We start from the raw sequence: 14,076 nt of genomic DNA on the forward strand, positions 1-14,076 counted from the left end.
CATGTTGATATTTGAAGGATCAAATTCTCGATTAACTTCAATCTTTTTTCATACTTTGTTTTTCAAGTAATAAGGATGAGTAATAACTGTTAATCCTTAACTGTCAGCAATCAGGGATATATTAACAAAATCTCTAAGTGATGAGCGAGAAAAAAAATCTTAAATAACTTACTGAACTCACTCATTTGGTCCGTTGGATCTAAGAAAATGAATGGTTGAGATTGAGTGTAACTTGAGTGTAAACGAATCTCTCCTATATATGTATATATTACATTCTTAAGAAAAAACCAAATCTAGTTTGATTTGGTCATATATAATGGAAATAAAACTATATCTGTTTTTAAATTTTGGACTCTACAAATGTGTTTCAGAAGCCAAGTTGTTCTTCTCTTCAATAGTATAAACTATTACAATACATATGCAACAAAACAAAATAACTTCTATAGCATATATTTCCTGTTCTCAATAATCAACAATGGATATAAAGAGAAAACTAGCAAAGAGTAAATATGTAGTATCTACTAAGTGATGAAAGCGATGCAACTTTTATTGGTTACATAGTGATAGTATTTTCCTCATAGGATGAAGAATAATCATCTTGGTTAACAAAAATGAGATCTGTATCAGACATAGCTGCAAAATTTTCATCTATTGAAATGCTCTCTTCTTGAGTCTGCCATGTCTTACTTTTTTCCCTATGCTGATAATACTGCCGCATCGCCTCCAACTTCTTGTCGTCGAATACCTCGGTGTCTGGCACCACTTCTTGAACATCAGTTCTTCCTTCAAGCATGCTTACCACTGAAGACATTGCAGGTCTGTGCATTGGAGAAGAATGTGTGCATAAAAGAGCCACATTGATCATGACCATTACTTCCTCTTTTTTGAAGTCTACACCTAATCTTTCATCAACTAGGTCCATTAGATCACCTTTTTCTTTCAATAGAAGCACCTAGTAAACAAAATACAAGATAGTGTAAATTGTATTACTCTTCAAAGTGGCATTAGACGAAAAATGAATGAGATTTTTAATGCTTTTTACACAACAAAATGGTCTTCCTAAATATTCCAAAGGACATTCATATTGTCATGAATGCAAAAAGTCATGAGAGAATAAGTTACCCAATCAACAAGAGAGAAGCATTCTTCCTTTGGCCAGCTCTTGGTATTGCTCTTCCCACTAACAATTTCCAAAGCAACAATTCCAAAACTATAAACATCTGCTTTGTCAGTCAAATAACCATGCATCGCATACTCGGGAGCCATATATCCACTGCAGTATTCAAAATTCATATATTACTCAATCAGTAGAGAATACATTTTGTAAATACATATTAAGTGAGATAAAATGATATTTTCGATACTCATGTTTTCTTATTTTCTGCCTTACAGTGCATTCACGTATACAAAATAACGAATATTGATCAACAAACGACATAAAAAGAAATGAATATACTCACTAAGTGCCAGCTACTCGGGTGGTCATGTGGGTATGGCCCTCTTCATTGAGCTTGGCCAAACCAAAATCCGATATCTTCGGACTTAGATCTTTATCGAGCAACACATTAGTGGCCTTGATGTCCCGATGAACTATCTTAAGCCTCGACTCTCCATGGAGGTAAGCCAAACCTCTAGCAATACCAATGCAAATCTTCTGCCTTGTTGACCAATCCAATTTCAATTGACTTTTTTCTTGAGCTTCATTTGAAATTGCCATAGATATTAGATAACTTAACTACTTAGTCATGTGTTTGTAACTTCGCATATATATGTATATAGGCTTTATCTACAAGATTGTAGGTTATTAATGAAAGACCTGCCGAATTTGTATACAAAGAAGAAAATATTACCAAACAAAGCATGGGCAAGGCTATTGTTTTCCATGTATTCATATATTAGCAACAATTGATCTCCCTCCATGCAAAATCCATAGAGCTTAACTAGAGAAGGGTGCTGCAAAGCAGAAATCATGCCAATCTCATTTATAAACTCACGATTCCCTTGCTTCGATTTAGAAGAAAGCTGCTTAACTGCTACTGCAGTGCCATCTGAAAGAACTCCCTGCATTTCCGGGATAGGTATAAGGTTTGTTTGGAGTTGTAGAGAAGCAACAATAGATAATATTATTCAAAGAGAACCAAACAAAACAGTTGATTGACATTGTGAGAGAATACCTTGTAAACAGGACCAAACCCTCCTTCTCCAATCTTAAAGGCAGGATCAAAGTTGTTAGTTGCTGCTTTGATGTGCCGTAAAGGAAAAAAGCCATTTTGCAAATTTAAACCTTTTAGCTCTGTCAGTTGAATGGAAAGGACAACAAATATATCAGAGATTTTTTTTTCTTCAAAATTTCCACATTGTTACATTTGGCAGAATATACATTTATTCTAGAGTCTGGACACAATAGCATCATTGAATGGACAATCCATATGATGTTTATACGAGTTACAAGATAATTAACTAGGATCAAGGTCAATACATACTTATATGACATGTTATGTACCAATATCTTTCTATTTCCTAAGTGCAATTATACAACATGGTAAAAGTGTGAAATTTTCCATATATGGAAAATGAATGTCAATTAACAAGCAACACATCTACTTACTTTATTGCTTAACCACTGAAAGTATATGTTTTTTCAACTACTTTTCTTCTCGAGTATAATTTAAATTGCAAAAATAGTTAATCACAAATTTACAATATGAGACAGTATTTCCATATGATATTATCTAAAACAATGTACATGTCCCCATAAAATACATGTCCACATTTTTCATGAAAATACATTCTGTAGAAGCACTATCTTTTTACATTCCTGAAGTACTAATAGAAAAGCTACTCTTTTTATTCCAAGGGATTTGCCAAAAGTTGGTTGATCCTACCACCTCATGCACTCCCCCCTTCTAAATTCATGTCCTATGCTTGCAAAATCCCAATTTTGGTGCATCAAAGTTTCTGCGAATTTCAGCCTAAAATGTTGATAACAATAATAGTTATAGTAGCTTTTTAGTGCATACGGCATACCTCTTTCCAACGAACTTTTCTGTCCTAGACATCCTCTCCACCAAAGTATACCAAATAACATGATGATAAAAAGGGCTCCAGCAACTACAATTGCAACAATAGACCGCACAGTTACGCTGCTTCCATTTTCCATAGGGGGTGGAAAGTCTGTGTTATTATACAAGAGGTTTACATATTAGATTATATAATGAGGGTATGGCAGAAGAAAAAGAACTTGCAGAGAAATAGAGCTTACCAGGATCAACAGATATAGCTGATATAAGAGGACCATATACTGATCCAAATGGGATAGCAGTGGTTCCTTTTCCAGCCCAATGTAAGCGAATCTCCAAGGTATTGCTAGTCACGATAGCAGTGAATTTTTTTATAATTGCCTTACCAACTCCTCCCGCTTCTTTTGCAATATTGAAATCCTTTAGCACCAACTTTTTCTGCAATGCTTCAATCCAAACACAAATAATTCATTATGGTTACAACTTTTACATTTTCAGTCTAGAAGTTGATTTAAAAAAACTTAGAGTGAGCGACTATAAATTGTAAACATGAACAGAAAACTAACACTAGCCAAGTTGGCTATAGGGCATCTGTTCAACAATAAGCATGTGGTGTAAAATGATGAAACCATGCACCTGAATATAGATGTCAAATACACGCCTCCCAAGGCTCTTATATGATTGATCATCAGTGAACATTATCTCAGCAAAATGGAGATTTACTGTGTAGCTTCCATTTCCCAGGCAAAATCCATAATAAGTGAGCGAAAGAGGAGAAACACGTGCATCCATGTACAATTCAGCATTGTCCATAGCAAGCTTAGTTGTGTTAGGCCAGGTATAGTAGTCTACAAGGCCACTATCAAAGAAGTGACCGGTGTTGCTAAATGCCCAATTTGATCCAGTCCGGTGAAATCTTGCTGGTCCAGCTTCAAGTGAATCATCATCATAAATCATGCTTCCGTTAGTATTTACCGGCTTTCCACCACAGTTAATACGGAGAGAGTACAAAGCTGGGACAATCAGAAAAGGATTAAAATCTAGTAAAAGGAATAAAGCACAATATGAATCTCACATTAGAAAAATATATTTGCACAAATATTATATTCCACCATCTTATAAATTAACCTTCCACCCTCTTAAAAATGAACTGGTTTGTGTTATAAAGCACTACTGAGATCTTAACAGTCTTTAGGAGATCCAAGACATATCAACTTACTTTTAGGACAGTTGATGTTCCCCAAACAAGGAACCGTTCCCCTGAGAAAATAGTGGAGGTTGCATAACAAGTCAGCACAAGCTATATACACATGATAAAAGTAATTAGTGAGAATATTATAAAACTTACAAGTTGTTTGCCTTCAAAGATGATGCAAACAAGTTCCTAAGTCACATAGTAAATACTCAAGGCTTAGATAGCTAGTTAAAATTGGCAAAACAAAAAATAAAAACTAGGCAAAAGCAACAATTCTTACACGCTTCCCTGTTGACATGTCAACTGCCCAGGGTCTTCGATGCTGAAGTTGTTATATGAGAGATCTCTGTAATAATTTATGAATGTGATTCAGAATCAAATATGGCAAAAAGAAACCATTTGATTCATGAAACACTTGAGGGAAAGAAAAATCCAAAGAATAATGATGGAATAATTTACTGTGCAAAAAATATGATTCAACATAGTAAACCATATAAGTAGCAATTGAAAGATTACTCACGTGTAGTCCGGTCTATCAATCCAATTGGGAAGTGGTCCAGTGAAAAGATTACCAGTTAAGTATCTAAGTGAAAACAATATCAAGAAGTTAATTTATAAAACTTGTTATTTACTGATGATCAAAATGGTAAATACCAATAACTAAATCGTTATTCCCAATAATTTGAATGGTCCCCAAGGGTTCTTTCATTGACTTAGCTGGTTTGATCATATCTAATTTAGACAAGATCATAGATCATTGACATTAAGGAAGCACTAGCTCTTTTGTTCTCTTCTACTTGCTTATCTCCCCCATACAGTTTCCTCTTCTCTATTCGTTTTTCAATTCATTTTATCAGTGAGAAGCAGGAACATGATTCTCTCATGGTACTTCTTGAAGTACATATTTATTGGATTGAACTTAAAAACAAAATTGTTTGATGGATATGCAGATGGACTTGAAATGAAAACAAAATTTGCAGAATTATCAATCTGATTCTCTCTTTTGCATGCATTCTTGTGCTTATATGCAAATGAGTGCGTTATAAATTTATAATGTTCTCGACATTTTCTTTCTCACATGGTTCCCATGGTATGTTTAAGAATTCGGTTTAGGCATTTAGTACTTTAGTTAGCCATCCCAGTCAGGACCTAAAGTAAGATTGTAGTATTGTACAAATAAGGAAGATAAAAGGGTATTAATTGACAGGTTCAAACTTCTGATTAGCACTTTCTGATTCCTACTAATCATAGTCACTAGATAAAATTGAACAGCACCACCCAACTATCAAGAGATATCTGTCTCATTTTGGCGTAATAAAAAATCACATTGAAAACTAAAGACAATGCTTACAGTATATTCATGTTCTCTAGGTCCCCAAAGGTGCTTGGAATATCTCCACTTAATTTGTTAAAACTGACATCTCTGAAAAAGAAATTATGTTAAGTATAAGTGTTATTTAAGAGATAGAAGAAGTTGCTGCAGAAAAGCAGCATGAAAATGTTCAGTCTCTATAATCCAATGTACAGAAGCATGTTGAGGGTCTTTATCAAGAAGACTGGTTAAAAATGCATGAATTATAAACGGTTCTAATCCAAGAAACTTTTGAGTGCAACACCAAGAAAAAGAATTGAAAATAAATAAGTAATTAAATTGTAAAAGTTTTTTAAATTGTCATTCAATCATGTATTGGCATATCATTAACAATATCGATTTTTCTAATAACTATCTGAAAATTCATATATGCAGTGATGTATGATTGGTTGATACTGCATCTAAATTAAACTCAATAAATAAAGCATAACTTACAATGATCTTAAGCTAGTCACATTTCCAAGATATTCAGGAATGGTTCCTATTAGGTTGCAACTCCTCAGCACTCTGAGAAACAATTCAAATATATGTAAATTTGTGACTGCAAAAAGGCATTAGCCTCTTCTCATTTTTTCTTTCTTTTGTTAGAAATATTGAAACATTCACTCAGAAAATGAAAATCATAATAAAAAAATAGTAATCCAAGCATTTTAACTCACAGTGTTTCCAAATTTGTCAAGTTACTAAGTTGTGGAAAAGAAGAATCTGATCCTTTCAAGTCAGTAATTCTCCTGTGTGACATATTTTAAACATGGTGAAACAAAATAAGAGAGAAAAATGAATTTTGAAACCTTGGCTACCAAATAAAACACCATACTTACAAGTCAGTGAGGTTTTTTAGAAATGAAATCTCAGAAGGAATTGGTCCACTCAAACCACTCCCTTGCACCACCCTATCACAATTGAAAATCTTTCCTTTGATAAAGCAATTCAATAATATGTAATTCCACTAGAAACAATTGAAGATAAACATTTTTGCAAGAAGAGAGAAAAGATTCACACAGCCTCTCAAGATTGGTCCAGCTCTGAATAAAATTGGGTATAGTTCCAGAGAATTGATTGTCGCCGATTCGTCTGCAATACAAGAGAGTAAGCAACAAATAAAATGTATTATTGATATGGAAAAACACAGTGAAAGTAATTTAGTGAACTGAAAGAAAATAAATCTTGGAAACAGCATCTTAGCAAGGTAAGATTGCGTATATCTAATCTCCGCAGACGACTTCACTAAACAGGAGCCCCGTGTGGTGCACTCGGCCACCCTTTTAAAGAAAAATAACAGAAAGATGCTTACAGGTGTTTCAATGTAGTGAGCCCAGCAAATGTTGCAGGTAAATTTCCAGTAAAATTGTTGGAGGTAAGAAGCCTACAGAAAAATTGAAATTTAAAATATGGATTAGGATTCCTTAAACAGTAGATTGCACTTTTTAGTTAAGTCTGAAATGGCTAAATTCCACAATTGACATTTTCATATAATACAAGCAACATTAGCAATATATGAATTTGTAAATAGTTTCTCATCAATGATTGTCCAAGCATTTAAAGGAGCTAAGTCAAAGGCATAGAATGCAAATGAAAAATCTACCACAGAATCATAAATATAAAAATCTATTAGTGAAAACTAAAGAATAAAGTGTCAGCAGTAAAAATCAGTCAAAAACTTAAAACATAACATAACTGAAAATAACAGGCCATAAAGAAGCTTGGATTAAATTAATTTGTGCAAGAATAGTTAGTACTAATTGCAGACTTATTTTTGCTGAAAAGTGAAAAGCTATTTATGTGTAAAACATAAGGGCTTACAGCATTTCAAGCTGGGGAAGATTCCCAAGCTCTGGAGGAAGATTTCCAGATAATTGATTGAACTCCAGGACCCTATCCATTGCAAGTTTAACTTCCATAACAACTTTTTCATAAAATTGAGATCGAAAAAATATCCAAAAACTCACAATTTTTTCAAGGTGGTAATGTTTCCCAGTTCTTTTGGGATTGACCCAGTTAATCTGTTTCCAAGAAGTGAACTGCCATGTCACATAGATACATGTATAATTAGATTCATGTTTCATATATATACTATCATTATGTTTTAAATTGCGCGATGCGGTCGCAACGGGCCGCTGCAGACACACCAGGTGGCAATTGCAGACCACATTGGCCACAATTGCCGTGCTTCAGCATGCAACTACCGAAACGCAACCACAATTTAAAACCATATAAAAAATAATACGAAACAAAACCTATTTATCAGATTTCAGAATCGCTTTAAATGGAAAATTGTTTACCAAATGGCAGACAAATGTGGGAAAATATGGCTGCAATTGTAGTTGTGATAAACCTTAACTTTGTGGATTCAACTATAGTTACGGGCTCCCATTTAAAACCTTCCTCTTAAGGGTCTGATTATGAGTTGATTTTTGGAGGAGAATGAAAGAAAATGGAAGGCTTGAAGCCATCTTATAAGTATATTTTATAGCTCTTAAGTCTTTTCCTTCCCTCCCTTAACCTCCAAAAACCAACTCGCAAACATACCATGTTTTAATTTTCAGTACACAACTACAATTGAGGCATAATGTTAATGTTGTAGTAGTGTCTCTAACTATAGGAGGACCTATGATATCATTTTTCATAAGTTGTAAGTTTCATCTCAAAACCAAATTAACAATCTGAAAAGTAATCCAACACATATTTAAATCATGGCACCTCCACGTATTAACACAGATAAGTGTAACTTAACCAAAACTAAAATTTAAAACCTTATCAAAATTAATAAACAAAAGAATGATAGGTAATAAATCATAGAAGAGAGTGAGAGTACATATTGACAAGATTCATAGAGCCCCATTGTGGAGGAATTGTACCATTAAGGTAATTGCGGGTTAGATCACTGTAACAAAGAGAGAACAATAAAAATGAATAATATTACATTATATGATAAAAAATGATGTAAATTTAATTGAGGAAAGAGTGAGTGAAGTTTTGTGTTGAGAAGTGCATACATTTCTTGGAGGAAAGGCAACCTCACTAGTTCCTTTGGGAGTGTGCCAGAAAGATTTTGTGACTTGAGATTACTGTATCATTATTATACATCCAAACATCAAAATTCATTACTTAGATTAACAACATAGAATCAACTAAACAAAAACAATTATAACTTTATAAGGAGAATTGGTATCAATTGCATTTCTATAGTTGTTTTGAGTTATGTTGGTTATTCTCACTTTTTTTGGGGTACATATTTGGATTATACTTTCAAAACTGATTTTTTATTTTATTTTTTAAAATGAGTTTTTATTGTCCATCTATATTGTATTGTTTTCATTAATATTATATTGTTTTAAGAATATAACTTTTTTCAAGGACTTCTGTTTATAGTCTTATTCCTCTTTATTATTAGAGATGAAAGTGCTGTAAAAAAAAGCAAAAAAACTAAAATATAATGACATCTTTTTTTATATTTATAATAACATTTTTATTTTTGAAATTAAGAGTAAAAATATTATTTCTCTCTTCAATAATAAAGATGATCCTTACTCTTTCTTTTGGGCATCACAAGTTTCAAGAGGAAATAAGTGTGGAGAAGGGAATGAAAAAAATGGATGAAGTGTATATGTATGATATACCTTTATAATTGAATTAAACATATATTATTTATTAATGTATCATACCATCATGTAACTTATATTATTTACTCACCAGTTTAATCTTATATATACGGTTATAGATTATTTACTAATGATATATATTAATTCTATATAAAAGTCAATAATAATTAATACATGAATTATGAATAATACACTAATTAAAAAAAATGTAGAAATGAACTAATGACGTATAAGTGTGTATGGGAGCATGGAATGTCAAACCACTATAGATTCAAAGTCTTGACAAATTAAACATTAGTGAAAGATTATGTAAGATTATGTTTCTGAAATATATTATCAAGCTTAATAAAAAATGAAACCAAAATTTGTTTATTTGCACATGTAATGCAAAGATCTATTCTACTTTTTTATAATAAACAATACAAGTAGGAGCACTAAATTAAGCATATATGTAGATAGCATAATGTGAAAGAGAAAAGTACTCTAAGTGGTATGCTTGGAATATAAGAAACATGAAAAATTGTAAAAGAATCAACTTAGTTGGATGATTTGTCTTCAAAGTTTAAACTATAAAAAATAGTATTATATAACGGTTTACCTTTTTGCCTTACTTAAGATGCGTTTTTCATTTACTTTAGATTATCATTGTTAATGATTCTGTTTACTTAGTAAAATATGTACAATTAATATCGTTATTTAGTAGAGAAAAATATTTATATATTAATAATGAAATTTTTTTATACACCATCAGTTCATCATTTACATTTTACCATGATTGACTTTTCAAAAAAAGTAATACAAACAGATGGTGAATAATATATTAATTATGTATAAATCTTTATATATAGTGTATAACTGTATATATATCATACTCTATTTATTAAGCTATACACTGTATCATCCAACATTTATATAAATTACTAAATAAATTATTATTTATATAAATTTGATAACCAGATACATGGAAACATCCATACTAGAGAAAAAAAATAACCATGATAACTGTATTTGAATTTTTTATCATGAGTACATACTTTATCCGAAGATTATTTGTTCTTTTTTATTTTTGTCAATTTTTGTGAAAAAAATTCTTAGAGATGAGGTTTAAGATTTGATGTAAGGGAAAATGAAAATGTATGTATTTTATAAGATTCAATTCCAAAGTCCTTTTAAAAATTCCGATGTCAAATAATCTTCAAAATGATTTGATGTGACTTTAGTTAAGGCTACTTTAATTTGTGGTAGAAATTACTACGAAATATAAAAAATCAATTAAAATTCGAGTTCTAAAACCAAATTAAACTTTGGCAAGTAAACAAAAAACAAAACAACCCGGCAATGACTCAGAGGGTCAAAATCCTTTTTTCTATTTTTTGTTTCTCCTCAAAATTTTGATTCTAAAAGAAAAAAGAATAAACCTTTTTCTTACCTTTCTTCACTAAGATTTTTCTTTTCAGGAAACACAAAGATGAAGATATAAAACACTTTTGAAAATAAAGTATTTATTGATATAAAAAGATAAATTATCTCATCTAATTACTAAAATTATGACATATATCTTATTTTCTACAAAAACATTTTTAAACCAAATAAAATAGTATTCATATCATAATTTTATTGACAGAGATAAATTATCTCGTTATAGGAGGAAATACTTTATTCTGAAAACACTTACATGCTAACAACATGGCAGACAGAGCCAGTGTCAAAAGAACAATGACATGAGACAACGTTTTGGAACCCTTTCTCTTGAACAAATGATGTCCAGTTACCTTCTCCACTGCATGGATCAACACTAAAGTCCCAATCCTTTTTCCCAAGTGTCTTACCTATGTCCTTCATAACTTCAACTATATATTCAAAATCAACATCAAATTAGTGTTGCACCCAAATTGAATTGTTTTCCTACAATATTGTTTATTATTATTCTACTAAAAATATCAATCTAGGACTTTACAATATAAAATATTTCCTATTAACATGATGAAATGCTATATGACATAATTATCTGGCTTGTCTCCACAATTCCAAAATGTTTCATTTTGGATAGAACCAATAGAAAAACATACACCAAACATGGTTCATCTGTCCCATAATATGAGATATCTCTATTATAACTCAAACTCACATTTGAATAAGTTATATCTATTTTACTTTAAAATAAGAGATATTTCTATATTCATTCCGGATGTTCAAAATAAATTCCAATATAATTTCTTACCAATGGTATATTTGAGAGTTACAAGGGAAAGAGAAAGAGAGGATCAAGGGGCAATGATAAAGGGAAGGGGAAAGGAAGACAAATTTATCTCTTTTGGGGAGTGTGAAATTAGATAAGTGGAAACTAAATAATGATAATGCAATAATATTTTTTATTATTCCTTAAAAAATGTAATTAACAATGAAAAATATAAAAAATATAATTATAACATTTTACTAAAGTCATTTAGTTATTTTGATATGTTTCTCTCCAAAAATAACCTTAAATTGAGGGAAGTATGAAAATTGGCACGTAAAGAGTTTTAGAGTCGATAGAAAATCTCCAAAGTCCTTCACTCTCTTTCACTCAACTCTCAAACAAGGAAAACTCATTCCAAAACAATCTCTTTCCTTCCTTGCCCTTACAAAATAACAATCTCAAACAAAGCATGAGGAAATAATCAAAAGAGACATAGTATATATGTAGCTATTTACCTTCATCTTCTGATAGAGTAGCTCCTAAAGCCAAAGAAGCAAAGGCACATGCAAGAAGCATAAAGCAGAAAAGTTGAGGCAAATTCATATTGTTTCTGGTAGAAGTTTCTGATGATAATGTAAAAGCATGAATAGTGAGATTATATATTGTTGATATAGGAATTAAGGAGAATAAGTCCATTAGATCTCGTGAACATCAAGTATTATTATCACTTGCCAACTTGTATTTTTTTTATTATGCACTACAGCACGAACAAGTGGAAGGTTTCTTGAAACTGATGTTAATTTACTTAAATACGGAGTCATCATCCTCTTAATTAATTACGAGACAAATACATCACAAATAATATGAAAAAATATAAGAATATCATACATTTATTTTTTAATATAATTATATTATACTTTTATTATATTATTATATGTAAAAACAAAAAAATATCTCTTAATTAATCAAAAGAATAATGGTTCTTAAATACATATGACATTATAAATTCTTAGAAAGATGGATACACGTTGTAAACCTTGAAATCTGTATAAAGTATGATTTCTTTAGTTTGTATAAGGGTGAAAAGGAGTAGAACTGAGTCGAACTTCGATTCAGTTTGAAACTCGATTCAAGTTTATTATAAGTTATTTTTTTAGCTTAAGTTTTAGCTCGGTTAAAGTTTATAAACTATTCAGCTCAAGTTGAATTGGTTCATTTTGACAACTCAAATAATTAATTCATTTAAAAAAATAAAGGTTGTATATGTAAATATAACCTTCTTTATATATAATAAGTTAATAATAATAAATATAAAAAATAATGCATGATTCTTAATATAATAACAATAAACATAAAAAAGTTTATATATATCGATTCAACTCATGAACCTAACGAGTCTAACTGTATTCAGTTTAAGTTCAACTTGTTTATTTAGCGAACACAATTTTCACCTCAAGTTCGACTCATTTGATACATGAACCAAGTTTGTCAAGCTAAATAATGAATCGAGTTTCGGATGAATACCAAATTATTTCGGTTCATTATCCACCCTAGTTTTGTTAGCTAATTTGGTATTCCTTTGATTTAGAAGGGAAGTTATTTGAACCTAAAAAAATAACACAATAATACAATTTTATTTTCTTAACTTATTTTTTTTTGGAAATTTCAAAAATTCACTGTTTCACATCAAATAAGAAAAAATATTACATAGAAAATGTAAAATATTTTATGAAGAGGAACACCAAAAACATCAAATTTGTTTTTTATAATAAAAAAGGAGTAATACTACTAGTATCTTGTTTTGATTAAATTATAGTTGACTTGATTGACTTAGATTTGATTTCGATTTCTGCATATGAAATCAAAGAAGTGTGAACAGAAAAAAACAAAAGTAGCAGAAAGTCAACGTAGGAAATCCCTTTGCATGCAGTGGAAAAGCTACCTAAGCTTCACGCAAGTTCTCTATGTGTAATTTATTACGCTCTCCTTGTCATATATAAATGAGGTAAGAAATCGTACTTTATGAAATTATTGAGCAGTATAAAATTTGATGTTATTTGACCAAAACAATTTAAATGATCATAAGTCCATGATTTATTTGATTGTTGTAGTTTAGTTTAGCAACTCAATGAAATCAATAATTATAAGTTTCTTATGTCATAGGTTTATGCTATGGGAAATTCCATTTAGGGAAAATAAAATAATGCAAAGAGTATTTAAGTTCTAAGATGATATACTTAATACATTTATGGGTCAGATCGCATGTTAAGATTGAGATGTTACATCGGTTATGCCGAAAAATCTCCTTTCATGCCAATTGCAAGGTAAAGTCACCTACAGGCGACAAATTCATATTGTTCCATGATAAAGGTAGTCCAAGTTCACAATATTGTGAGTCTAAGGCTACCAAAAGAACAAGGTCATACCGTCCAGCATGATGACATATTCCCTTGGGACACAAACCACTCCAGCTCGTAATAAATACATGAAGTCACCTTAAGGGAGTGGTAATTTATTTTCTCAACTACTCTATAATCATACTCCTATAAATATTGACTTGAATATTAATGCGTTTTTCTAGGTACCCACTTAAGGTCGCCTTGTCTAGGCCTAAGCTCAAGCTTCAACAATTCTCGAAGGCTGACTACTGCCTACTTCAGCCCTGAGCCCTAGCTCTGACAACCCACCAAGGTTCGCTACTATCCAGT

General features: G+C 31.1%; 1 protein-coding gene across 1 annotated transcript; it reads right to left on the reverse strand.

The window, feature by feature from the left end:
* LOC109348087 (probable leucine-rich repeat receptor-like serine/threonine-protein kinase At3g14840) lies at nt 331-12,009 on the reverse strand. Its single transcript, XM_019588306.1, has 24 exons — nt 11,884-12,009; nt 10,865-11,039; nt 8,584-8,655; nt 8,403-8,471; nt 7,537-7,608; nt 7,391-7,462; nt 6,882-6,953; nt 6,590-6,661; nt 6,409-6,480; nt 6,247-6,318; nt 6,023-6,094; nt 5,567-5,638; nt 4,736-4,798; nt 4,496-4,561; nt 4,369-4,404; nt 4,240-4,280; nt 3,657-4,033; nt 3,263-3,458; nt 3,028-3,174; nt 2,175-2,293; nt 1,851-2,061; nt 1,461-1,698; nt 1,123-1,273; nt 331-952 (listed from the first exon to the last, which is right to left on the reverse strand). The coding sequence occupies exons 1-24, from the start codon at nt 11,969-11,971 to the stop codon at nt 554-556; spliced, it is 3,024 nt and encodes a 1,007-aa protein (XP_019443851.1). The 5' UTR covers nt 11,972-12,009; the 3' UTR covers nt 331-553.

This window comes from Lupinus angustifolius, chromosome LG05 (assembly GCF_001865875.1).
Source record: "Lupinus angustifolius cultivar Tanjil chromosome LG05, LupAngTanjil_v1.0, whole genome shotgun sequence".
Classification (NCBI taxonomy): Eukaryota; Viridiplantae; Streptophyta; class Magnoliopsida; order Fabales; family Fabaceae; genus Lupinus; species Lupinus angustifolius.

Bases quoted from the DNA above. Each gene is read 5' to 3' on its own strand.
- LOC109348087 (XM_019588306.1), bottom strand. From the start codon at position 11,971: ATGAATTTGCCTCAACTTTTCTGCTTTATGCTTCTTGCATGTGCCTTT. The intron at 6,319-6,408 runs GTAAGTATGGTG...TATGTCACACAG, and splicing joins CTAAAAAACCTCACTGACTT to GAGAATTACTGACTTGAAAG. The intron at 953-1,122 runs GTAACTTATTCT...TTTGTTTACTAG, and splicing joins GCTTCTCTCTTGTTGATTGG to GTGCTTCTATTGAAAGAAAA.